The sequence below is a fragment of the Saimiri boliviensis genome, chromosome 6, assembly GCF_048565385.1.
Source record: "Saimiri boliviensis isolate mSaiBol1 chromosome 6, mSaiBol1.pri, whole genome shotgun sequence".
Taxonomy (NCBI): Eukaryota; Metazoa; Chordata; class Mammalia; order Primates; family Cebidae; genus Saimiri; species Saimiri boliviensis.
Genome location: NC_133454.1, coordinates 61771134 through 61798691, shown reverse-complemented (window position 1 = coordinate 61798691; position 27558 = coordinate 61771134). Strand labels below are relative to the sequence as shown.

The 27558-nt window shown below is 54.4% G+C and overlaps 1 protein-coding gene across 5 annotated transcripts in view; it reads left to right on the top strand.

Annotated features, from left to right (window-relative positions):
* KIRREL3 (kirre like nephrin family adhesion molecule 3) overlaps positions 1–27558 on the top strand; it is a 569770-nt gene that overhangs the window by 514391 nt on the left and 27821 nt on the right. For all 5 annotated transcript variants that reach the window (XM_010334376.3, XM_074400841.1, XM_003923520.4 and 2 more), the window contains 3 exons: positions 8832–8989; positions 18049–18199; positions 24718–24823. In XM_010334376.3, the coding sequence (XP_010332678.2) occupies positions 8832–8989; positions 18049–18199; positions 24718–24823 (415 nt within the window). The remainder of the gene's footprint in view (positions 1–8831; positions 8990–18048; positions 18200–24717; positions 24824–27558) is intronic.

The window sequence follows — 27558 nt, the reverse complement described above, 5'->3', positions numbered from 1 at the left end:
TGATACTCAGAGGGTAAACCAGGCTGGTTAGCAAGGCAGGGTGAAGGAGAGTGGAGTCCAGAAAGACTCCCACATTTCTGACTTGGTCGCTGGACAGTGGAGCCATTCACCATAATACGGAATATGGAGAGGGATGGGTGTCTCGGGAGAGATGGTGAGTTTAGTGTCACACATGCTGAGCCTCCAAGGCCCATGGACAGATGGGTCATGACTCCGGAGCTCAAGAGAAAGATCTGACCTAAGATGCTTCTTTGGAATTTATCAGCATAAAGATGTGAGTTGAGTTCACAGAAAAGTGAAGGTTTTCCATTTGATAGTGTGTCAAATGAGATAGGGCCCGGCAAGAGCTAACTACTAAGAGCAACATTTAAGGAATGGGAAGAAAACAAAAAGTAACAACCAGAGAGGAAAAGAAAAGCCAGGAGGGAACCCGGAGGCCAATTTAGGATGTATCTATTCCCCAAATAGTGTTACTTTCCTCTTAGTACTTATCAACATCTAACCTTATATTATGTATCTGTTTATTCATGTCTTGTCTATCTCTCCCACTAGAAGGTAAACTCCACTAGGGCAGAAGCTTCATGTCCCTAGTGCTTAGAGAGGGCCTGGCACATAGTATGTGCTCAATACGAATTTCGCTAAAGAATTTTCAGCAAGCACTGGGAAGCTGACCCTCAAAACCAGGTTTAAAAAAAAAAAAAAAAAGGTTACCTCCCCAGGGCCTCTACATCCTGCAGTTCTGCATTGTGGCCATTAGATGGCATATGTGTGTAAGTGAGGAAATGGGAGGCTGGGATTACACACCACCCAGAACCTGAGAACCAGGCAAAGCCGCAAAAGGGAGCAAGGATTTAGGCACTACAAACATCATTTGTCCTTTCCCTTAGCAGACATCGCTAAGGCACCAACTGCGAGCCAGGCTCCTGCTTCCTGGGGCCCTCTGAAACTCAGATTTCGGGGAGGGAAGGGAGGAGAGTGCCTGCCAGGTCTGAATGCCCCTCTGGGACTGGCAGAGCCAGCTTTGCAGAACTGTAGGGCCAGGCGTTAATTCGAGGGCTGCTGCAGCTGCAGGAACAGTCTGGGAGCTGCTCTCACTCCAACGGAACATATTACAGGCTCAAAAAAAAAACGTGAGTCTAAATTCCAACTTCACCACTTATGGCTGTGTGATCTTTGTCAAGTAATTTGCCCTCTCTGAATCTCAGCTTCCTAACCTATAAAATGAAGACCTTAATACTCCCTGCCTCAAAGGATATAGAGCAGGTGTCCCCAAACTACAGCCCGCGGGCCGCATTCGGCCCCCTGAAACCATTTATCCGGCCCCCCGCCGCACTTCAGGAAGGGACACCTCTTTCATTGGTGGTCAGTGAGAGGAGCACAGTATGTGGCGGGCCTCCAACGGTCTGAGGGACAGTGAACTGGCCCCCTGTGTAAAAAGTTTGGGGACCCCTGATATAGAGAATAAAATGAGAGGGCCTTGGCACAGCACTTTGCAACAGTTGCAAAGCTAAATATCGTTCCTAAAAGTTAGACATAATAACCAACATTTGCATAGCCTTTTACAACATGCTCTGTGTATCTTTCATATCATAAAGTAATTCTCCTGATAACCCTGCAAGATAGGTATTTTTATTATCTCACTTCCCAGATAAGAGGGCTAAGGTTGTCAGATTATATGACTTGGTCACAACTTTACATATGGCCCATAAAGTGACCACTTCAAGTCAAGTTCAGCTCAGCAAACGTATATGCCACCCTGTCCCCTGTGCGGCAGGCAGGCACTCTGCTGGGAGATGGGGATCCAGATGGAAGTCACAGTTCAGCAAAGAGACACACACACAGATTTCCATAGGATGTGGTAGCTAGTGAGGCAGGGATGCTCAGATGCTGTGGGATCAGTGATCAGACAGAAGCCCTATATACTTGGCCCAACTGGGAGATTCTAGAAAGGTCTCTCAGAGAGGGTGCCCTCTGAACTAAGTGTCAAAGGTGTGCAAGAGTGGCCCAGCAGACCGGTGGTCCAGGAGAACACCAGCATTTCAAGCTAAAGAAATGACATACACAAAGGAACCTGTTCTGAAACAAGATGGTGCAACACCAAAGCCAGTAGCAGGGAGCAGTCTCCCCTTTCTCTGGCCTGTCCTGGGGGAGGGAAGGAAGCAGGGAGCCGGTGAAGGGATCAAAGGCCCCATACGTACGTTTTTGTCCGGCGAGCCTTCCCTTCATAGAACTTGTCAGTTTGTCATGATTCTACCTAGGAGCCCTTAGGGCAGCGATCCTCCAGCTTGGAAGTGTGTATGGATTGTCTGGGGTCTTTTGAAAGGCAAATTCTGACTCAGGACGTCTGAGGTGGAACACAAGAGTCTGCTTTTCTAACAAGTTCCCAGGAGGTGCCGAGGCTACACACACGTCCGTCTTGGGCACTAGCCTGGAGTGGCAAGGGTCTTCCCATCAGTTCTAAGACGGCAGGCTGTGTCTGGCTTCACTCAGCCATCACAGCCTCAGCATGTGACATGGAGAAGGCTAATGAGAGAAAGGTCAGGAGGGAGGGAGAGAGGAGGGCAGGGCGCATAGCAGGCTGACCGCAGAGGCCAATGCCCATGGCAGTGGGAAATGTGGGGATGGAGAAGATGCCAAAGGTGTGGGAGATGCACCCCGAAGCCCTGGCATCCTCCCTCCACTGTAGTTGGTGCTGAAACTCCTAGCACAGACTCTGTCCCAGGTGGGGCCAGGGCCTGCTGAGTAAGCAGTGGCTGGAACAGACTTAGGGCCCGCGGCAGAACAAAAGCAAAGAACCCACAAATGTCCTCCTCCTCACTCAGCCAAGAGTCTCTGCTCTGTCACCATGCTTGGCCTGCCACCCTCTCCCCATCCTACGTTCCAGCCAAATCAGAGTACAGCAGCCACGGAGAAACAGGCTGAGAACCAGCTCCTAGTGCCAAACCCTCCTCAGCCATGCTTCCCTCCCACGAAGAGAAGCAGGGAGCACCAACCCTGATGCCACAGCAACACAGAGTTCCTACACAGCTGTCCCAGCCGGCCTCAGAGCAGCCCCCACTTTGCCCTCCTCCCTCCCACTACGTACCCAGCCTGCTCCCATCTCTACCCAATACACACACACACATGCACACACACATATACACATATATACATGTGTGTATACACATATACACATGTATACACACATATACATATATACGTATATACACACACACACATATACACTCATACATATGCACATACACACACATGCATACACACATATACACATATCTGCATGTGTGTATATACATCTATACATGCATATATACATACATGTACACATGTATACACATATACATATATACATACACATATATACACATACATAGGCACATATACACACATGCGTATACGTATATACACACGTATACATATATACATACATATATACATACACATATATACACATACATAGGCACATATACACACACATGCACACACATATGCACATATACACGTGTGTACACATATACATATATACAAACGTGTATACACATATATATACACATGTATACACATACACACATAGACATGTATATACACACATACACATACACATATGCAAACACATGCACACACATATAGACATATATACATATATACGTATATACATATATATACATATATACACGTGTAACATATACACATATAAATATATACACCCGTGTATACACATATATACACACATATACACACATACATACATATATACATACACACATATATACACACATGCATACACATGCATGCACATATACATACACACATGTATAACATCTATATACATACACACATGTACACACATATATACACACACAGAGGATTAAAAATGCTGACCTCAGAGGCCAGTGCCCATGGCAACCACTCCCACCCACATCTCCATGCCCCTTCTCGGGGTCTTTTATTTAACAAATAATGTTCAACAAATACTTCTTTAGCGTCTACCATGCGGTACAGCAACATCACAACGACCAACACAGATAAGGTCTTTGATGTCCTTTCTAGAACAAGGACAGATAATAAATGAACCCAGTGATCCAGAAAGTGCAGGGGTGGGTAGTGGAGAGTCACCGAGGGGCTCCTGAAGCTGCAACCTCATTGACAGGAAGAGCCAGCAGGGCAAGGAACAGAAAAGAGCATTCCAGACAGAGAGGAGCAGGGCAAGCCCGGACCGGAAGGAGCTGGGTTTGCTGAGCAGCAGAGAGGCAGTGGGCCCAGGGCCTGCCAAGTCAGGAGTGGCTGGAACAGGCTGGGTCCGTCCGGGGCAGCAAGCACGGTGGGTGCTGGTGCTTGCAGGCAAGGCCCACTCTCGATCAGCAGGAAGGCCCTGGAAGGCTTCGTGTTCGTGATAGACCACTCTGCCAGCTTTGTGGGGAACAGACTGCTCGTTGAGTTAAATGAGAATCAGTCTTGCTCTCCGAAGGGCCAGGCATCTATGAGATTTTCCACCAGGCAGTCTGGGAGCAGGAGGGCGGCCCTGCTGGTCCCCCACCCTTCCAGCTGCCACTGATCAGCAGTGACCAGAGACCAACCATCCAGGCTGATGGAACACCTAAAGAACTCCTGGAAGCCCACCTGGGTCCCAGTTGGGTGGCCACGTCAACATTGGAGGAAACTCCCTCAGTGCTGTCTTTGTCCTGGCACCAGGAGTTTTTCCAGCCTGCTCGGGCGAGGCTGGACAACCTGGCAAACCATCTCTTAAAAAAGAGGTTATAGAGGTGAAAGAGAATCTTAGCACATGAAACAGACGAAAGCTTTACCTCTCCAGTTGGAGCCAGGATTTGCATCCCAAGCCCACTCTCACGCTTCTTTGCCCTCAGTTTCCCTCTCCTCATGCCACCTCTCTACCCAAGACCCCATTGTCCTTGGCAGCAGAATTTGGGGAGAGCCCTTGGGGGCTCCCTCCCACACACAGGGAAAGGATCGGGTGCCCCCACTACCCACCCACACATGGTAAAGTCCGTAGGCCTGGGCAGGGAGGGGCAGAGCAGGAAGGGAGATAGCAATTGCCTGCTCCAGTCCTGGCCAACAGGAGAGTACCCACAATGATGTGTTTCCTTCATAATCAAAACCCCAGGAGCCAGTTGGGTGCAAGAGTGTTGCTCAGCCTCCCCCAGCTAAGGCCGCACTGTGGCCTCTCAGGCCGGCTTCCAGCTCTGGGGACCAACTCCACCTGGGGTTCGCTCAGGGCCTCCCCAGGCCTCAGGGCCCCAATGGTTCATGCCGTTTTTTTCCTGATTGACAGCAAGCCCAACACAAAACAGTCAACTATTTTTATCTCTGGATTAATCACCAAAAGGCTAATGCTTCCACCTTCCTTGTGATTAAAAATTAGAAGCCCAAACTCTATAGTGGTTGAGAATAATAACCAATCCTGCGAGGAGGTGATGAATAATGCATCTCCGGGCCGGGGCCGATCAGAAACTCCCCTCCCCGCTGCCCGGCCCAGCCTGGCCGAGTCTGAATGGGGAGGTAATGAGGAGCCCCCTTCCACATCAGACACAGCTGCCAAGAGCGACTGCTGATTTCTCTTCAGCCTGCTGGCCCCCAAACATCCTCCCTCCTCACCAACTCCCACCCACCCCAGCCCCCACCCCCATCTGGTGTGCAGTGAGGCGAAGACCAATCAATAATGCATGGCTACGTGAATACCCAGCGTGATAACCACTTATTTGGGAAGATGTAATCAGGCCCCATTCTGAGGGTGGATGTGTGTGTGTGGCTGTGTGTGCGCCTGAGCACTCCCACAACATGCCCCACTCCCTCCTCCCTCGTCCTGGCTCCCTCTAATCCGAGATTCCAATAACACAACACTCCAGCCGCCAGGAGGAAAGGCCTGTCCTCTGGGTGTTGGATTTTCGGGAAGGCCTCTGCAGCAGCTGCGCTATACTCAGAGCAAGCAGATGCTCCATGCACCTCAGCCCAGACACCAGAGAGCTGGTCCTGCCATGGGACCCCCTGGGAAGTTCCCCAAAGTCCCGATACCTGGGGTGCCCTCCAGAGCTGCTCAGGGTGTGGCCTGCAGTGAGATTTTCTAACCTCTGCAGAGGAGCATGCAGTCAAGGCTCCAAACTCCTGTTCAAGGCCTGGTAAATGTCACTGCTGGAGGGTGGCCAGCTCCCAGATCCTCCGCACTCTCACACTCTCAGGCTGACACCTGAAGCCACCCAGAGAGAAGAAGCTTCCGGCTCTACCCTCTGCTCACAGGCACTTTGCACAGCCACTGGGAAGGCTGAGGCCCCAGGTATCCAGGCTGTCCCCTGGGCTCTTTTTCCGGGCCCCAGCTAGCTCACGGAGCCCGAGCTCCTCCGTCCTGGTCGGGGAGGCTGCCTTGAAGAAAGAAGGATGAAGACTGGCCACTCTGAGCCCGGCTCTTCCCGCCGGAAGGTGCCCAGCCACCTCGGGGAGATGCAGTTCCCTCCTCACAAGCGGTTATCCCCGCCCCCCCGCTTAGTGGAAAGCCCTAATCCGCCTCCCTTTTGCTCTGTGGCCCGGCCCACCCCAAGGAAGCCGGAGGGCACTAATGAAAGGGTGTGGGTGGGCGGCTGGGGGGTCATCTTCTCTGTTCAGCCCATTCCCGCCTGGTTCCTCTGGGCCTCCTGGGGAGGCCTGGCTCGAGAGCCCAGGGCCAGGCGGGGTTGCATGAGGCCGACTCTGTTCCTGAGCCAGGATCTCGGTGGAGTCCAGGGCTTGCTGCCCCTGGGGTCAGTGATCACATCTCAGAAGCCCCGGGAGGTTGTTTTTCCCTCAGGAAATGGCACTGCTGGGCTATGAGTGTAGGCGCAGCCGCCAAGGCCGGGCAGGGAGGGCAAGGCGGCTGGTCTGAAGGTTCGCTTCTTGGCTTCTTACCTGTCCCTCGGGGGCCCTCCCGTCCCTCCTGGAGCTTCCGGAGAAGCCAAAGTGGACCAGGAGTGGGGCTGATGGGGTGATTCCCTGGGATGGGGAGGGAAGTCCCTCTACAGGCCGAGGCTGGAAGGCTGAACCAGCAGAGTCAGGACAGGCCTGGAGCTGTGACTGTCCAGCTCCGAGATTCTCCAGCCCAGAGCCCCGAGCACAGAGCCCACTTAGAATGGTGGGCTTTCTCTGGCCAGCAGGCAGAGAAGACTTTTTGTGTTAGGTCCCCAGCCCCCGTCACCCAACTACCCCTTCTCTGTTTGCTGTGTACACGACTCATGTCTTGATGTGCCCGGAGACCCTGAGCCTCTGTCAGCCTCCAGAGCCGGTGGGCCCAGCCCCTCCTGGGGGAAAGGAAACAGGGATTCTTCAGAGGACAGTTGCCTCATCTCCTGTCCCTCCTGTGGCTTGTCCAGGGAGCAGCAGAGGCCTGAGACCCTCAACGTGTCCCCAGGCACAAGCATGGGAAGAGGCTTTGTGTCCTAAGGCAAGGCACTTCACTTCTCTGGGCCTTCCCTCCAAACTGATCATCCACCATCCTCCGGCCTGTGGTCCTCATGGGAATCAAAGGAGTGACTCCAGTGGGGCCAGCAAATGTCAGTGGGGCTTCCCTCAGGCACAGGGCTCTGTGCTGGGCACTGCAGAGGCCACGCTTCGACGTGGATGTTCCCTCCCCCTGGCACTCAGGATCCCTTGACCCGAGCCATCTGTCTCTGACGCCGCTACAAAACGCGATTGCAAGGCTGGGCCAGGAGAGAACCGGGCTGCCTCTGGAGATGAAGGGGCTGCAGCCGCTCTGGAGGAGTGAGGAGCTCGGCAGATGCCAGCACCTGCACAGCCCTCTCAAGCGCTGGCTCCACCCTGGCCCCTGCCCCCTGCCAGGGAAGGGACCAGCCTACTGCTCCCAGGTTCCCTGGGCCTGGCCTCCAGCCCTGGCTCTGCCACCGTGTGATCTTGGGCCAGCCACTCATCCTGCTGGAACTCGGCTTTTGGATCTGTGTCATTGGGGTGATCATAATGTTGATCTCGCCAGGCTGTTGTGAGGACTAACTCAGACAGCAGGTGTGACAGTGCTTCATTTAAAGGAAACAGAGCCTGGTGCCATGGCTCACGCCTGTAAACCTAGCACTTTGGGAGGCCGAGGCAGGTGGATCACCTGAGGTCAGGAGTTCGAGACCAGCCTGGCCAACATGGTGAAAACCCATCTCAACTAAAAATACAAAAATTAGCCAAGTGTTGGCCAGGCATGGTGGCTCGGGCCTGTGATCCCAGCACTTTGCGGGGCTGAGGTGGGCAGATCACCAGAGGTCAAGAGTTGAAGACCAGCCTGGCCAACATGGTGAAACCTCGTCTCTACTAAAAATACCAAAAAAAAATTAGCTAGGCGTGGTGGCAGGCACCTGTAGTCCCAGGTACTCGGGAGGCTGAGGCAGGAGAATCACTTGGACCTGGGAGGCAGAGGTTGCAGTGAGCTGAGGTTGCACCACTGCACTCCAGCCTGGGTGACAGAGAGACTTCGTTTCTAAAAAATAAAATAATAATAATAAGAAGAAGAAGTTAAAAAAGAAAGAAGCCACAGACATGGCCTGGGCCACAGAGCTCTGCTTGCAGGTCTGGGAGTGCAGGCTGAGGCTGCCTGCCCCGTCCCCTCTCAGCTGGCCCTGAGCAGGGATGCAATGATGGCTGGGAGCATCCTCCGCAGCAAGCATGCACTGACCTGTCAGGATCACTGCGCGGGGCTGCTCTCATCCTTACCATACAAGGGGATGATGTGTTTTATTCAAATATGATAATTATTGTTTGTCATCATCTCCCCACAAAATCCTGCCAGCCCGGCCTGCCAGCCCGCCTGAGGGGGCGGCCTCAGCCTGACCTGGGTGCTTCTCTCCTTGCAGTACCGCCTGATGACCCTGTCATTCTGGGGGGCCCTGTGATCAGCCTGCGTGCGGGGGACCCCCTCAACCTCACCTGCCATGCAGACAATGCCAAGCCTGCGGCCTCCATCATCTGGTTGCGAAAGGGAGAGGTCATCAATGGAGCCACCTACTCCAAGGTGAGGCCTGGTGAGGTCCTAGGGGAGGGCTGGAGGGGAGTGGGTGGCTGTAGAAGGAAAGTGGGTGGGGAGGGGGCTAGGTGGACAGGGAGTTGATGGGGAGGAGGCCAGGTAGGGAGGGGGCTAAAAGGAGTGGGGGCTGAATGAGGTGACTAGGAGGGATAGAGGTTAAGAAGAGAGGGGGCTGGAGGGCTGGATGGTAAGGGGGCTAAGAGCAGAGGGGTAAGTGGGAGGGACCAGGAAGGGAGGGGGTTAGGTAGAGAGGGGGATGGGGGGCTGAATGGGAAGGGGGCTGGGAGTTAGAGGGGGGATGGTGGAGGCTGAATGGGGAGGGGGCTGGGGGTTAGGTAGAGGGGGAGATGGTGGGGGCTCGTGGGGAGGGCCGGGGGGGTTAGGTTGAGAGGGGAATGATGAGGGCTGGATGGGGAAGGAACCAGCTCCCCTGTCTCTCTGCAACTGTCCCTCTCCCCTGAGTGTCTCCCTATCCCTTTTTGTTTCTCTCACTCTTTATCCCCCTGCTTCTTTCTTTGAGGAGACTCAGGGACAGCAGTGGCCAGGGTCTAGGGGTACAAGTAAGACGCAGGATGCAAGCACAGTCCGGATGTTTGCGGCTCCCACATTCCTGTGTGGAAATCCTCACCCCCAAGGTGACAGTGCTAGGAGGTGACTAGGTCATAAATGGGATCAGTGCCCTTAGGAGAGGAGGCCTGAGGGAGACCCTTGCCTTTCCACATCGTGAGGACACAGTGAGAAGAGGGCATGTATGAACCAGGGTCTGTCCCTCAACAGACAACAGATCTGCCTGGACCTTGGTTCCCAGCCTCCAGAACAGTGAGAAATAAATGACTGTGGTTTCTAAGCCTCCCAGTTTATGGTGTCTGGTTATAGCAGCCCAAATGGGTTAAGACAGATACCCAGTTAAATTTGAGTTTCAGAAAAATAATAACTTTGTAATAGAAATCTCTTCCAAATACTGCACGGGACATTATTTGCAGGCCATACTTATACTAAAAAAAAATAGTCATTTTACATGTGAAATTCAAATTTAACTAAGGGTCTGTATTTTATTTTCTAAATCTGGCCACTTTCCAGGGCTTTCAGGTGAAACTGTTTAGGCTCCCCCATCTCCAAGGTGCCTGGCTCAGGGGCCAGGAAGGGCTGAAATCCAGCCCAGAATCCCTTACCCAACAGCCCTTGCCCGGCTGTGTCTCTAATTCACACACCATCCCAAGGTCTGGAAGCACCCTGAACTGGCCCCCGTGTTAATTGTGTCTTTAAAATGTTCTGTGCTTTATGATGCTTTGACATCCTGAGACCTCGCAGACCCAAGCAAGGAGCAGGGTAAGCTAACTCCCGGAGATAGTGAGCATGCTTTATATCAAAGCAGACCAGCCAATCCCCAGCCCAGGCCCCATGGCCTTTCTTTATCAGGCTGCTATAGTCCAGGACACTCTGCCCCTACCCTAAATCTCTCCAGGCCACACATCAGGCCCCTGCAGCCCAGGGCCCAGGGAAATGATCCAAGCTATCCAATCCTAACCTTGCCTCCCCATTCCTTCCTCTGAAAGCAATCCACAGCAGAGGCTCCCCACACCTCCCACCCCGGCCCCAACTGCCCCTGGAGCCTCCACGTGGGGCGCTACCTAACGTGGCAGGCCCCCTCCTCTGGGAACTATGAGTAGCAAACTGTCTTTTCAGTGGCGGCTGTCTCCTGATCTGTTGGCCTCCCTATGCCTGAATAAAAGCAAAATTCCGGGTACATTTTTAAACAGCGCCACCAAACTCCACTCAACAAACTGTGCATAGAGCCCCAGTTGGGGCTGACATACCGCAGAGCCTTTAAGATGGACCAGGCTTTACAGGACAGCTGGGCCAACGTTTTTTGTCTGCAGCTAGAAAATTGAGACCTGATAGGGACGTGACTGCCCTTCTCAGTGGTAGAGTGGGCAGTGCCAGGCCTGGAACCACAGCCTCCTGAAGCCCTGGCCTCTGCTCTTGCCCATACTCCTCCCAGGGCAAGCTGGCACCCCAAGCTCTGCAGCTGGGGATACAGCCTCCAGAACGCCCGCTCTCCTCAGCTGTGATGGTTCTCCTTGGCCTCAGAGACTGGTGAAGTACACGGCCCGCTCCCCACCCACCACCAGTCCTCTAAGTGGCCCTGGACAGATAAGCAGGGCCTTGGCAATCCTAGCAGGATGTGAGGCAGGCCCATCCCTGCTCTAAGGGTGTGTCCTTCCTGTCCCAGACTGACCACCCTGCCAAGAAGTCACTCCAGGCCTGCCGATCAAAGCACCCAGCATCTGGTGCCAGAACCCAGGGCAAACCCTTTCCCTCAGGCACAAGTCCAGGGGAAGGCAGGGTGGCTGCCTCTTGGAAGACAAACCCCTCGCTTATATCCTGGGCTGGAGCCACCCTGCCGTGTTATATGATACAAAGCTATGACACAGGGAGAGGGTTGCCCAGAGGAGAATGAAAGCCAAGGACAGGGCGTTCCTTCCCGTCTGAGCACCTGTCCCATCCCTCCCTGAAGTTGGGCCAGCCCTGCTCCACCATCTCCAAAGTGCCTGGCTCAGGAGCCAGGGAGGGCTGAAATCCAGCCCAGAATCCCTTACCCAACAGCCCTTGCCTGGCTCTGCCTACCAACAGGGGTGCTTGTGTCTAATTCACACACGATACCAGGGGCTGGAAGCACCCTGAACTGGCTCCCATATTAATTGTGTCCTTTCTGTCCCAAACTGACCACCCTGCCAAGAAGTCACTGCAGGGCTGCTGATGAAAGCGCCCAGCACCTGGTGGCCTGATAGGGAAGTGACTGCCCTTCTCAGTGGTGGAGTGGGCAGTGCCAGGACTCTGACAGCAGGGTCAGTGTGCTGCAGAGGACACACCCCATCAGCTGGAGAGAGAGGTCAGGGTCACCCTGCTGGACCTGTCCCGGATCACCTCCAGCTCAGCCTCTTGTCCTTGTCGACATTGTGAAGGCCCCTCAGAGAGCCTGGCACCGTGCTACTGCGCAGCAGGGTGGGGGCCCCTGTCCATGCTCCTGGGCCTGTGATGGGAACGGCAGCACTGGGCAGCCCCAGGCCTGGGTTCCAGGTTCCACTGCGTAACCTCAGGCAACTCCCTCCCTGGCCCTCTGTTTCCTCATCCACAAAATGAAGGTGTTGGATCAGACGCTCTGGAAGGGAAACAGATTTCTCAGGGGACAGTCACTTCAGATGGTCCCCTGCCCCTCTGTGGCTTGTCCAGGGAGCAGCAGAGGCCTGAGACCCTCAATGTGTCCCTGGACATGAGCATGGGAAGAGGCCCTGTGTTCCGAGACAAGGCTTCATTTCCCCTGCCCCTTCTCTAAACCACGGTCATCCACCATCCTAACTGTCCACCTTACGGCCAGTGGTCTTCACAGAGACTAAAGGGGTGGTCAGCGGAGCCAGCACATGTCAGTGGAACTTCCCCAGGCACAGGGCTCTGTGCTGGGCACAGAGAAGCTATGAGCCTACGGCATGGGGTGCCCCCAGCAGTGTGCACAATCTGGGGTTCCTATGGAGCAGGTTCTACGGGCTGTCAGAGCCAACCCCTCTGTTTCCCCTCCCAGGGGTCCAGCCCGCCCCCTCCTCCCCCAGGGCTGCAGGGAGTCCTGCCATAGGCCAGCAACATTCCTGACTTCCCCAGACAGGCTACATATGAGGAGGGTCCAGGGCATTGGCAGCAGAGAGAGAGAGAAGCTGGGAGCAGACACAAAATCAAGCAGTCTCCAAGGACCCCAGAAAAGATCCCGCAGGGCAGCCCTGGCTGCTGTCGGGTCTGACGCCCTCAGTGGCTGTCGCATGGTGGCTGGTTACACCTGTGGGCTCAGGAGATGGCAGCCTGAATTTGAGTCCGGGCTCTGCCACCTTCCAGCTGTGTGACCCAACCTTGCTGTGCCTCCCTGTCCTTCACACACATTGGGAACAGCAGCAGCACCTGCTTCAAGGGGTGGTTGTGAGGCTTGAATGAAAAACACGCCTGGCACAGAGCGAGCTTGCAACAGGCACGGCTGTTGGGATTGTCGCCGCCTCCCTGGATCCACACAGCTGCAGGGTCCACCCCGCCGTCTCCGTTTCCCGTGTGCAGACATCAGAGTCATAGCTGGGCAGGCCACATGGTCCTGAAGACCTGGTTCAAACCTGGGATCCATAACATAGCATGGTGATGTCACCTCTCTGCCTCTGTTTCCCCAGTTGCAAAATGCAATGATAATGATCACAGAAGTCTGTTAGGGTTGCAGAGTGACTTATGCATCAGAAGCACCCTGTCAAGGTTGGGAGTAAGGGCTGGATAAATGTGAGCTACTATTATTGGCTCCTGTCCCACCGCATGAACCCCAGTTCCCCAACCCAAGGGTCACGCAGCTATTTCATAAAATATCAGGCCTGCTCTAGAAGTTTCTGGGTTGCTTGTCGACCACTCTCTCTGCGACTCCACCATGGGGCCAGTAGGGAAGGGATGAGCCTTATCCATGGAGGGCACCAGGCTCCTTCCCCAGGAGGAAGAGCAGGAGAGGAAGCACCCAGCCCCTCCCCCAGCACAGGCTGGCCATGCTTCACCTTAGCACGCCACTGTCACAGCCGCCAGGGTGTGGGGCGAGCCACACTGCTGGACGGGGCCTTGGACGGTGCCCACTGCAGGCTCCCAGGGAGTGTGGGCTGCAGAGGCACAGAATGGGGAAAGGTCTTTCCAAGTCTCTTCCTAAAAATTCAGTCCTGGGCCATCTGGGGACAGGGGGCTCCTCCTCTATTCCTCGAACTTCTGAGGGCCTGGCACCAGAGTGGAGACCACATTCTTTCTTCTGGAAAGCTCACAAGTCCATACAGCAGGGGAGGAAGGATGGGTTATGGAAGAGGAGGGGCGAGAGGACAGGCTGAGGCCAGAGAGAGCCCCTCCTCAGAGCAGCTCCCTGCCAGGCAGGAGGGCTGTGTGGTCTTAGCACACACAGTGGCCCATGTCTACTTGGAGCCCCTCACCCTCAGTCCTACCACCAGGACTACTGGCCTCACCTTTCACCACCCCTGCTAAGAGGAGCTCTGGAGACCCCACTCAGGAAAGGGATAAGTGCCCACGTGCACAGGGCCCTCACCCTCCACTGGACACCCCCTCCCTGATCACTCACCCCACACCCTGCACCTATCTGCCCAGCTTAGGGGCCTAGAGTCTTTACTGGGTGTGGCTGAGGTTCATCCAGGCCTTCTCTGTGAAGGGCGCCCCTCTGGCGTCTAGTCTCAAGGCTGGATGCAGGATCTGGGGCAAACAGCACTGTGCATTCTCCACCTGTCCCGTGCCCCCTTATTCAATCCTGGTGGCCACAGGCCCAAGCAGCTATCAAAACGGAAGCAGAAAGTCCAGAGGCTCCATTTGCGTACGAGAAAAGTGATGACTAAGGGAGATTCATTTTTAAAAAGGAATGAAGCAAAAGAAATGAGAAAGGAGAGGAGGGATCAGAAAGGAATAAGGAGAACAGAAATCCAAGGGTGCACCCAGACTGCCCACTCTCCGATTTCCCCCTCTCCCTCCCTCCCCACCCTACCGATGGGAGGCTCCCTCCAGCCTTCCCCCTTGGCCCCTCAGCTCCTCCCGCCTTCCTCCCTGCAGTCATCCTGTATGGGAGCTGGCAGACCCAGCTTTCCTCCCTGGGACACCCGTGGCTCCAGGTCTGCAGTCCCAGAGAGGGAGGAGCCCAGGAGGTGCCGAGGCCTTCCACAGGGACGGAAGGGGCGGTGGTGCTGGGGCACACGCCTTCCCCTCACCCTCCTTTTGTTTAATGAACACATCTCCTTTTTTCTCTAATTAGGTGGAACAAACAACTTGAACCAGAATTTTTATTTCCCAGAAAAGCACATGCCCAGACCCAGTAAATATGTCATTAATCATCATTCCGAGGCGGAGGAGCACGCTGGGTGCAGGGAGGAGGGAGAGCAGTCAGAGGGCCTAATTAGAGCTGGGGCCCCTTGATCCCCTCCCGCCGCACCGCACACACCACCCAGAGCCCATCCATTGGAGGGGTTCCTGGCAGAGTTCAAGCTAATGTAAATGTCCCTTGTTAGCACAATGGAAAAATAAAGAAGAGAAGAACAATACCGACCCGCTCCTCACCAACTCCCCGCCTCTGCCCACCCAACCCAAAGTCTTAGTTGCATCCAGGAAATTGTCTTTATTATCACTTGGCTATTTATAGACGGTGAAGTCTGCGGAAGCTAGGGTGGTCATGTGGGGCCGGCTGCTGCTCCCTCCCCGCCCGGGCTTTGGCTTGAGATTCAACTTCACTCCTCCACCTGCTTTTGCTGGCCCCAGGGCAGATAGAAGGCTGTGAAGGTTCTCACCCAGTGTGCCACTGGTCCTGCCCCTTGCTGGCTGGGTCTGACCACATCACTGTCCTCTGCCCCTCTGCCCAGGGCCGGGGCCAGCACCCAGAGTCCCAGCACTGCGTGGCTCTCTAGAATGTCAGTCTGGCTTTGCTTCCTGCTGTTCTAGATAGAGGCTCTGGCCCTATTCTCCCAAGGCCATGAGGTTTGCCCCAAGTTGAGAAAAATCACACTGAATTAAGGACAGAGAATGTGGGGTCCCAGGTGCCTACAGGCATCTCCCTGTGGCCCTAACTGTTCCCACCTGTCATGCCAAGAGCACAGTACCCACCTTCCAGCACCCCTGGGGCTGGCAGAGGCTATGGCTCAGGGTTCACCCACCCTTAAGGGCAAATCCTCACTCCACCCAGCAAGTTCCTGGCTCACATGGAACTCAGGTTTCTCTTTGGCCAATCATAGCCACCCATCTTTTGCCTGCCTCCCTTCCAGGGTCCTCATAAGAATTAGAGATGCCGGGCGCTGTGGCTCACGCCTGTAATCCCCGCACTTTGGGAGGCCGAGGTGGGTGGATGACGAGGTCAAGAGATCGAGACCATCCTGGTCAACATGGTGAAATCCCGTCTCTACTAAAAATACAAAAAATTAGCTGGGCATGGTGGCGCGTGCCTGTAATCCCAGCTACTGAGGAGGCTGAGGCAGGAGAATTGCCCGAACCCAGGAGGCGGAGGTTGTGGTGAGCCAAGACCACACCATTGCACTCCAGCCTGGGTAACAAGAGCGAAACTCCATCTCAAAAAAAAAAAAAGAATTAGAGACATTGCCATTGTCACTTTATGGGAGGTTTTGAGGGAGGAGTGCTCTGTTCATCTATTCCCTGGCTCCAGTCAGGGGGAAACAGGACTGCTCCCGTAGTGAAGTCCTTTCCTAGTACCAGAAGCCTTTACATACTGACAAGACTCCAATGCCAACGTGGAAGCACACCCCACACACCCAGCACACCCTCCCCAGGGTGCACCTAACTTAGTGGGCCCCAAAGTGATGGGGAAGTAGCTGCAAAGAGAGACAAGAGAGGGAAGGGGGTAGCAGCCACAATGGGGAACCAGCTTCGAAATGACATTGTGGCCTAGTAAAAAAAAAAAATTAAAAAAAAAAAAATGACCTGGGAAAATGGGAGACTAGAGGTTCAGATGGGTTTGCTTCCTAGGGCTGCCATTACAAAGCACCACAATTCGGTGCTTAAAACAACACAAATCAATTATCTCACAGTTGTAGAAGACAACAAGTCTGAAATCAAGGTAACATCAGGGCTGTGCCCCCTCCAAAGGCTGCAGGGGAAATCCTTCCTTGCCTCTTCCAGCTCCTGGCAGCTCCTGGCAGCTCCTGGCATTCCTTGGCTTGTGGAAGCTTCCCTCCAATCTCTGCCTTCACCTTCACCTGGCCTTCTCTGTCTGTCTTCTCCTCCTCTTCCTTTTCTCTTCTTCCTCTTCTCCTTCTTCTCTTTCTCCTTCTCCTTCTTCTCCTCCGGCAGGGTCTTACTCTGTGGCCCTGGCTGGAGTACAGTGACACCACCTCAGCTCACTGCAGCCTCAATCTGCTGGGCTCAAGTGATCCTCTCACCTCAATCTCCCAGGTAGCTGGGACTACAGGCACAAACCGCTATGACTGGCTAATTTTTTTTTTATCTTTTTTTTTTTTTTTTTTTTTTTTTGTAGAGATAGGGTTTTCCTATGTTTCCCAGGCTGGTCTCCAAGTCCTAGGCTCAAGCAATCCTCCCACCTTGGCCTCCCAAAGTGCTAGGATTACAGGCATGAGCCTCCACGCCCAGCAGACTGTCTTCTCGTCTTCCAAGGACACCAGTCATTGGGTTTAAGGCTCACTCTGAATCCAGTATGACCTCATCTCAAGAGCCTTAACTAATTACTAATTGTTTAACTAAACTACAAAGACCCTGTTCCCAAGTAAGGTCATATCCTGAGGTTCCAGGTAGACAAGAATTTGGGGACGACATTATTCAACCTCCTGTAGGAGCCTAGTACTGATTTCAGGACCAACTTGAAGTGTGAATTTGGTCAAGCTCCACAGCCTCTGTCTAGCTCAACTCTTCCCTCCCCTATCAAATGGGAGAGAACGGTATCTGTCTCGTCTGTGGTCTGATTGAGGGACTAGGGAGACCGAGCTTTGAAAAGTTGAAGGGATGATATAGGCAAATGATCAAAAGGTTGATAGGCACTGATGCTGCCCATGTCCCCACCCACCCCTGTCCTACCTCTCATTCCCAAACTGCACCCTTCTGCAGACTGTCCCTCCTCAGGGGCCACAGTCTCTGCTGCTTGCAAACCGTCTCCTTGCTTTCTACAGACCCTGGACTCACTCAGGCACCAGAGGCAGAACACGTGTGAGTTCATTTCGACAAGGGGCCTCTCTAAAGCCTGGTTTCCATGAAGCCTAGCCTGGTTTCTTTTGTGCTTTTAGCATGGGAATCCAGGCTGATTTTCACACATGATGGAAAACTGTCTAGTTCCTTCTTCCTTCTACAGCCGGCACTCAGCCAGGCCAGGGAGCCAAGGGTAACTGAGCTCTGCGTAGACACTGGGAGCCCAGGCCTCCCAAGCTGAACCCCTCCATCCACAGCTCCCCCTAAGCTGGTGCTTGTTCACCCGCAACCCAGGCTGACCACCACAGCCAAGTGACATGGAGCTCTCTCCTCCCTCCCCTTCTCCCAAGACCCTGCTTCGGGACGGCAAGCGGGAGAGCATCGTCAGCACCCTCTTCATCTCCCCCAGCGACGTGGAGAATGGCCAGAGCATCGTGTGTCGGGCCACCAACAAAGCCATCCCAGGAGGAAAGGAGACCTCCGTCACCATTGACATCCAGCGTGAGTACCCACCCCCAACCCAGCCCTGCCAGCCCAGGGTGAAACACCCAGCAACCCTGCCCATAGCCCAGCCCATCTGATGGCAGGAAATGGGTCAGGCAGCTCTGTGGATCAGCCCGCTTGTAGGAGCAGGCAGGAAGGACCATCTTGTCTTCCTTATTGTCATGGGATGCAACCTCACAGATGAGGGTCTTTTGCAAAGGACATCTTCAGGCCACATTTCAACATCTGTACAAGGTGGAAGTTTCACACCAGTAAATACGGTCAGCTGCTGCCCCTGCTGGCCCCTCTGTTGGGGAGGAAGTCTGAATGGAGAGCCGAGGGTCAGATGCAGGGATTTGAAGGGTCCTCAGGCTCCAGAATGGGTAAGCAGTGCTGTGCTCTGGGGAGGGTGCACCAGCCACTCTCATGGAAGGGTCGATTGAGGATGCAGGAGGAAGGAAATCTCCAGCCACTATCTCATTTAATCTTTTGATTTTTCTTTTGAGACAGAATCTCGCTCTGTTGCCTGAGCTGGCATGCAGTGGCACAATCTCAGCTCACTGCAACCTCCACTACCCAGGGTCAAGCGATTCTCCTGCCTCAGCCTCCTGAGTAGCTGGGATTACAGGCATGTACCACTACAGCCAGCTAATTTTTATATTTTTAGTAGAGATGGGGTTTCACCATGTTGGCCAGGCTGGTCTCGAACTCCTGACCTCAAGTGAACCGCCCCCGCTTGGCTTCCCAAAGTGCTGGGATTACAGGTGTGAGCCACTGTGCCCAGCCTTATTTAATAGTTACAACAACTGTTTGGAGAAGGTGTGACTGTGGTCCCTACCATGGGAAACTGAGGAACCAGAAGGGTGATTAACCTACCCAAGGCCACTTAGGTTTCAAATGCAGGCAGCATAGCTTTCCAGAGCCCACCCTGGTAACGTCCTCTCCACGCTCCCGCACAGCCAGCCTTCAGTGGACCGTGTTGAGATTAATATTCGCAATCATGACGCTTCAAGGCTTCACCAGCATCACATCCCAAAACCACCTAACAGACTCCTAAAGTCTCCCTAAGGTGCCTGTCAGCCCCAGAACCAAGAAGAGCTCAGCAAGTTGTTCCAGCGGCCTTCCTGGATTAGTCCTGGATTAGTTGGGTTTAAAGGGTCAGGACTCAAAAGCGGACTTCTCTCCTCTAAGATTCCCTCCTTGCCACCCAGCGTAACTCTATCGCAAGCTGGTGGCTGCTTCTGTCCTGGGCTCTGAGTTACAAGGCTGGAGCGGCAGGCTGGCATTCACGTCCTCCTTAGCCTTTTATTCATTTTAAAGCAAGCGCATTTAAAAACACTTCCTACCAGCCCTAATTCATCTAAGGCTTCTGGATTCTGGCCTCCACATGGCTCTCCAGGGACTTGGAGTCCAGAGATGGGGTATTAGGATGCTGAGAGCTCATCTTGGCAGCCAGAGAGCAGAAGTTCCCACCCAGTGTCTAGAATCCTAATAGACACCATTCAGATTCCAAAGGGCAGAAGAAATGGTTAAAAACCTCAAGCAGGCTCAAAACACCCAGACACAAAGGCTGAGTTCTTTGAGCGGGGGTGAGGGGGTGGGGAAGGGGACTTTATCTTCACTCTCTTGCCATCAACTATTCACAAATGTCTCTGTCCCCCCCACCCCCACCACCCCTGACACACCCCTCCCCGAGGAGTCTTCTTGCCATCCTCATTCACAAGGAGCCAGAGCAGTGGAGCTCCAGCCAAGCTTAGAGCTCAGGTGATGGAGGGAGGCCCCAGGACACAAAATGCAAGGAGGCCTCTCTCTCAGACCAGCCCTGAAAGTGAGGCAAGGCCTCCTTAACCTTTGACCCTGGGCTCTTCCCTCCCCTGGCCCTGGTCTGGGTCCTGGCTCTGAGCACCACCTCCTGCTGCATGGTGAGCAGCCCGCATGGAGCAAATGCAAGGAGGCCTCTCTCTCAGACCAGCCCTGAAAGTGAGGCAAGGCCTCCTTAACCTTTGACCCTGGGCTCTTCCCTCCCCTGGCCCTGGTCTGGGTCCTGGCTCTGAGCACCACCTCCTGCTGCATGGTGAGCAGCCCGCATGGAGCAGTAAGCCCCGCTGCTGGAAGAGGTGAGATGCTGCCAGACCAGGCAGTCCAGCGTCCAGGATGGCTGGGCCCACGCCTGTCACGTCACCCTTGGGGACTCTGGTTCCTTGTCTGATTTAACCAAATGACATCCAAGGCCCCTTCTTGCCCTAGGACAGGCCACAGATCAGCATTCTCTGTCCAGACTCAATCCAAATCAGAAAAGGGAGAGGGCGAGAGACACAGAGCATCCAAGCCTCCTACTCCCAGGATGCCATTTGACTTTTGGCCGCCACAGCCCCCTGCCCTCCTTCCCCAGCTGGTCCCCAACCTGGTCAAAAGGCGTATACAAAAGGCTACACTTGGACAAAAGTGACAATCTAGCTGGCCCCCTGTGACAGCTCCATAGGTCCTGGCAAGGAGAGGTGGGAAGAAGCCATGTTTCCTGCTCCAGGCCACCATCCATCGCCCCAGGAGAACCTCTCCAGGCAATGGGAAAGTCACCATCCTAACCACAGTGCTTCTGCACTCATGCCCATAGAGGATCGTTTACCAGGCTGCAGGTGTCAGTCTGCACCCAGGGGAGGACCCTGGCCCTTGCCAGGTCTCTGGGCCCTTTCTGCCTTCCTTTCCAAAGACATCTCAGCCACCTTAGAAGGCATCGGAATGAAGGCATCGGAATCAGAGAGACACTTGGAGCCCAGCGGCCCAGTTTCCCGGATCAGCCTCATCCAAGGCAGCACTGGGTAGTGAGGAAGACCACAGCATTCTTCCTGCTTTGAACTCTGGCTCTGCCACTTACTGAGTGGCATTGACCTTATTAGTTAGCCTCCTTGTGCCCGGTTTCCTCATCTATACATGGAGGTAGTCATGCACCTTCTAAGGCTGCAGTGAGGATTAAATGAAATCCTTCCTGTCAAGCCCCTAGCGCGGTATCTGACATGTTGTGAGTGCTGTCGGGGTGCAGACCCACCCAGAGGTGAGTGGTGCCCTCCTCAGGTGTCCCTGCAGTCCTAACAGGAAGGGATCATCATCTGTTTGTCCCATCACCCACCTCTCCTAACCTGAAGGTGCCTATACGTGCTTGCCAAGCAAAGCACACATTCTCCACCCCTCCCTCCCTCCTTCCCCCTCCTCCTGCTCCTGCTCCTCCTCCATTTACTCATTTGTTCATTTGGTCAGCCTCCAACTGTTTACTAAGGACACCACGGGCTGCCTCAGAGCTGCCTTTGCAAACCTGCTCATTTTCTCAGTCAACCAAGAAGCATTCAAACTCAGCAAAAGCACATTTGTTGTTTGTTTCTCTTGGTCTTCATATGTTACCCAACGGAAGACAAAGCCCTCAGATTGAGTAATGGGAGAGAAAGCTTAACACCCCCAAAGCCTCACCACATCTGGACTCTGTGTCCAGCTGCCAAGTTTCAAATGAATGTGCTATGAAATCACTGAGTCATGAAGTTTCTCTCTTTTCCCACCCGCTCCTCCATGTAATACTTCCCCTGAAAACACACACACACACACACACACACACACACACACACACACACACGGCGGATGGAAACACTAACAGACTCTCAGCTGTAACATCTGTTCAATGTGATCTCAGTTCCACCAGCTACATCAAAGCTGCCCTCCCGCAAGTTACACCGCCGACATCACAAGTGGGATTAAAATCATGTTTAATAGTTGGATATGGCATAAACTATTTATACCTCTGGAGCTTGGCAGACTCCTGAAAATTTATATTCTGCGCACCAGGAGAAGTGGAGAGAGAAGCTTGGGCACCTCTGGTCTTGGGGTGGAGGTGCAGATGAGGCCAGTGAGTGTGGAACCCTTGTGAGTGGCTGCAGGGCAGGTGATCACCAAGGACGATGCTGTGGGGGCTGGGGGAGTGCAGGAGAGAGGGAGGCCTCACGGGTGAACTGATCATGGCAGGGGTGTGACGGGGCATCTGGCAGCAAGAAGGTCCTACAGCAGGTGTGTGACCCGCCTCCCTACCTCTCAGATGTCATCACTTTACAGAGGACCCCCAGGTGAGGGAAGGGCCTCCTGGAACAGCGCCCCAAGTTCTGTGGTGGGTCCCTCAAGTCTATGGGACTGGCACTCAGACGTGGTGTGGGTACTCCACCTCCCACTGTTGGCCGTTGTAATGCGAGGGCATGGGCCGGCCGAATGTTGTGACCACCTGAATTATGCGTTAAAACTGGGATTGAGATTACGAAATACCCACCACTTCCCTTGTAATTCTCCACTTAAGGCAGGCCGGCCGGCTGCACCAGAGCAGATGTTTCCCGGATTTTTGGTCCTCCGTCCAGAACCGGGGAAAACGTGGGAGAACAGGCTCCCCGGCACAGTCGGCCACCTGCTACTCAGGAAACAGAGTTCTCTCCTTAGTGCCGGCAGATACCAGCACAGCCCCCGGGGCCATCTCTCAGGCCAGCTCCTGTGCCTGGCACTAGGCAGGAAGGCAGGGTCCTCTTGGGCACCAGCAGGCAGAGGGCGGCTGAGCAGTTATATGATTCCAACTCCAGGGTAGGGCCGGCTCGGTCTGCAGCTGAGAGGCTGAGGGTATGATGACTCTCTGAGGGTCTCAGGACCCCACCACAGTCCCAGCCAGCGCCCAGACCAACTGGGCTGGATGGGGCTTTGCTCCCTTTATGGTGCCCCCATGGGGACCGAGAGAGACCAGCATTTTTCCTCATTGCCTCTGAGACACTGGCTTCTTTACTTCTTTTTCTGGAAATGGGCTGGGACCTCTCAAAGTCCCTGTGACTTTCCAGCAATTTGCTCTGCTTGTTGGTAGGGATTGACCCAGAAGATGTGGCCCAGGGCCCAGCCTGTCCATGGGGACCAGATCCCTGGCTGCCCACTCAACTCAGCCAGACCTCTGGGCCATCAAAGGGAAGATGGATGGGAACTGGCTCAGCATCTCCCCTCCGACCAAGTGTGGATGTCCCGAGGGTGCAGAGGCCGGGGGTCACCAAGAACCCAGCAGCAGGGGTGACAGCAGCCTCTGGAGACAGTCCGGAGCCAGCTGCCCCTGAGCCAGGCACGGCCAGGCGGTGGAAACCATTCCCACCTCTGTCTCTCTGCGGCAGCCCCTCGAGCTGTTTCCCTCTTTCCATCCTGCAGGCTGCTCCTCCCTCGTGTCTCTTTTCCTCGTTCTTTGACTTGGTCTTTCTCTCCAACACCCTGTCATTGTCGGGCCCCGCTTGCCGGGTCTTCATGGTCTTTCTTGCTTTTGCTCTGAAATCCTTGTCTGATTCTGAGGCTCTGTGAACAGGTCAGTCTCTCCATCTCGCTGTCACTCTGCCCTCTGCTTCTCTAGGTGTCTGTCTTTTTCTCACTCTTTCTCTGCACTCTCAGTTTCTATGTGTGTGTCTTTCTGTCTCTCTGCCTGTGTCTCGCTCTGTCACTGACACTTCTTTATCTCTGTCTCTTTCTCTATACACACACACATACACAGACACCCACATACACACACATACACACATGCATGCACGCACACATGCACACACATACACACAGATACACACATGCACACACACACCCCTACATACACACATGCACATGCATATGCACATACAGATACACACACATGCACACACATGCACATACACATACATGCACACATGCGCACATACCCACACATGCACGTGCGTGTGCGCGCACACACACACACACACACACACACCCCTAAAATCTCTCTTCCTCTGTGGTCTCCGTGTCTCTACTCTGGGTACTTATCTTGCTGTTGGCCTCTGATCCCTTCTGTACAGGTCTCTCTGTGTGTCTCTGTGTCTCAGTTCCTGTCTCCCTGACTCTTTCTCTCTCTGCCTTTCTGTCTCCTCCCCCTCCCGCCATTTAGCACTTCAGAGCCCGGCTTCTTATCCTGTCAAATGAGAAAGCCAGCCCCGGCCTGGGGAGCTGAGGCCCCGCACCACCAGCCAGGACTGAGCCGAGATGATTAGGCTGATGAAAGGGTGTAAATGCCGCTTTCAAGTTAACAAATGCCCCAGAACCTTTACGGAAAAGAGATAATAAACGGACATTTCAAAGACAAAGTCCGCACTGAAGTGAGGCTGAGTGGCCACGTGCCCCTCTCTGCCTTGCACTTCTCTTCCCACCTCTCCTTCCTGGAGTATTTTGTTCTGCCCAGAAGTTGGAGGATGGGCAACCCCTGGGCCCAAGCCTGAGGCTTCCTGGCTCTGGGTTTGTGTCAATGCCAGGCCCCAAGCCCACAGTGGCTGGGGTGGGGGTGGGGAGGTGTCCTGATCCCACCTCACGGACTATCTGAAGCAGGCACCTCCCATGGTGCCCCCAACTTCCTGGACACCACCAGGGTGGTGGCTGCTCTGAGGGTCCCTGGGTGGTGGAGTCTCTGGCTCTACCCTCCATGTCACCTGGGGTCTCCCTGTCCCCATTCTTTCTCGGGTCCACAAGTGACTCTCCTCTCCCTGCAGACCCCCCGCTGGTCAACCTCTCCGTGGAGCCACAGCCAGTGCTGGAGGACAACGTCGTCACTTTCCACTGCTCTGCAAAGGCCAACCCAGCTGTCACCCAGTACAGGTGAGAGTCACTGCTGAGGAGGCCTGGCCTGGCCAGTGGCCCCCACCCCCATGGCTCTCACATATGTCACTTAGGGTCCTCAGCACGGCCGAAGCATGTGCCTGGTCCGCAGCGGGTGTCCAGTAGCCTTCTCCCCTTCCCCTCGCGCCCACTGCCTGCTGGCCAGGTGGGCCCTTCCCCCACTCCTTTGTATGTGCATGCGCCCTCTTCCACTGGAGGCAGCAGGACTCACGCCTTCTGCTTGAATAGCCTGCTTATCCTACACGCAAAACATGGGGGGAAAAGGCTCAGGAAAAACAGTCAGAACAACCAGGAGAAGCAGCAAGATCAGAACCTGCATCCTAGCCTCATGCCATCACTTAGGTTCAGCTGGTAGGTCAGGATGTCTGGGCCCCGGGCCGGTCTAGTGAGCATCAGAAACCCAGGCAGAAACCCAGGCAGAGCACGGAGGCCTTATCCCCAAGGATATATTAAACTAGGATGAACCCATCGGTCCTGTCCAATTGAACCATTTCCTGGACTAGAGTCAGAAGAAAGATCAGAGGACCTCCAGGGTGGGGCTCCCCGGAATCATGGGGTCCAGCCAGGTCCAGGGGGAAGTCTGGTTTGGCTGCAGTCTGGCATCTATTCAGAAGCCACTGAAGATGCAGGAGAGGAGCCCGATGAGACTCCCTGTCCCTGGGCCTCCACGTTGCACCTGTCAGGCCTGGGTTTCTCCGTACAAGCTCAGCTTCTCTCCTCTGTCTGCTCCCAGGTCTCTGATCCTGGTCCCTAAACACCAGGTACAACATGCTCAAAAATACCTGCCATGCTGATTTCCCAGAGCAGCCCTTCACACCCACAGACCACCCGGCAGGCACCCCTGCTCACCCTCACAGCTGCCCTTAGAATGCCTGTTGGATCCCAGAGACCCGGGCACTCAATTTTCACCTTTCATTTCCCCTCACTGCCAGGCTCCAGTCACCTGGGGACCTAGTGATGGGTGGGCTGGGCAGACAGAGGGCTGCATGCCCTGGGACCTGGCCCCTCCGCCCTCAGGCCTGTCTCCCCCACCCACACCGGCCTACTGACCTGGACAGGTTGAGCAAACACCCAGGAAACCAAGTGCTGGGCCTGATTCCCAGGGTCACCAACCTCAAAAAAGCAGAACAGCAGTGACAGGAGGGAGAAGAAGGTGTGAGGAGAGGAGAGGCCACCGCAAAGCACATGTGGGAAAATGTTAACAACGGGTAAATCCAAGCTACGGGAGGGCTGCAGTTCAACGGAACTATTCTCGTAACTTTTCTGTAATTCCGAAGTTGGTTTTTACAAGCTGAAAAGTTCATAAGTAAACACACAGAGAACATGCAGGCTTCCCTAGGCTACAGGTAGCCTGTGGGTCCTCCCTTTCATCCTCTCCTGGAGCTCACAGTATCACAGTCAGCCCCTCCTGTGCCGAGCAGGAGCTGGGAGGGAAGGGCACCCTGCAGAGACTCACTGGTTCTTACTGGTCACCTTCCCTCATGGCCTTCTGATTAGCAAAAGACTCTGAAAACACCTCACTGCAGGGTCATCTCCCTCCAGGACTCCAGAGGCTTTCGGGGAGTGCTTCCAGCCCCCAGGTTAATGCAAGAGAGCTGGGGTGCCCTGGGAAGGGAGGAGGCAGAGGGGCCACGGAGATGGGAGGCAGCGTGCGCCTGCACCCACCCATACTCACTCAGCCCCTTCACTCCAGCGGGGTCTCACCAAGCAGCCAGGTGTTCAGATGCAATGTTGGGATCCAAGAAGAAAAGCCATAAGCAAATCTCATCACAGAAGTACATTGATTTTTCCCAACTAACTGACAAGATTACAGGAATCTTTGTTTCTTTACTTCCATTCATCTTGATAGCTTCCTCTCTGCTCTCGCTAAGAGGCTGTCATCTTTGAAACTAGCAATAATGCCCTCCTCCATCCCAGCACCTGGAAAGGAGGTCTGGGTGGCATGGGGGTGTCACTGCAGGTGATCCTAGGGACCAGCAGCCCAAAGTGCTTTGGGTCCCTTTCCTCTGAGGGTCTCTCTGTGTTCCCAGCAGATAGCAGGACATGGCACCCCCACCCAAGATGAAACTTGGGCTATTTGAGGACAACCTGGTGGCTGTGACACGCTGGGCCCCTGATTCTGTGATATAAATAATTAATCCTCTTACATTTGTTCAGAACAAATTAGACATTGATTGGGAGAGGCTTAAGCTGACTGCATTTTCAGAGGGGTTGGGAGAGGTGGGGAAGCAACGGTGCATCGGAGGGGGAGGTGGGTGGGGAGAGGGAAGGAGATGGAGAGGAAGGACAGGGAAGAAGAAACCGCACCAAAATCGGGAGAGGCGCGAAGAGGCTCGGAGGGACTCGCTCTTTGGCTCTTGGCCTCGATCCGTGGGCAGCTGCTTGAATGCAGTGGTTTGAGCCTCTGTGTTTTTGGCAGGGACCCCTCGAGTGTTTTTCCGTGCAGGAGAGGAAGAAAGACTAGCTGGGAGAGATGTGAGCCAGGGGCTCTGAAGGGTCCAGAGGCACCTCCCCAAAAGGCCTGGCTTGGGCTCCTGCGGACCCAGCCCCCACAGCATCCCAAGCCTTTCTTCTCCCACTTGCTCACCCTGAGAGGAGAGGACAGGGCGGGAGGGGAAACCTGGTGCCCGGAGCCAGCAGCAGTTCTGCTGATAATTCGGCGCCAAGCAGGTGGGGCTTCCACCCTCTGCGGTGCTCCTGGTGAGGGGCCCTGG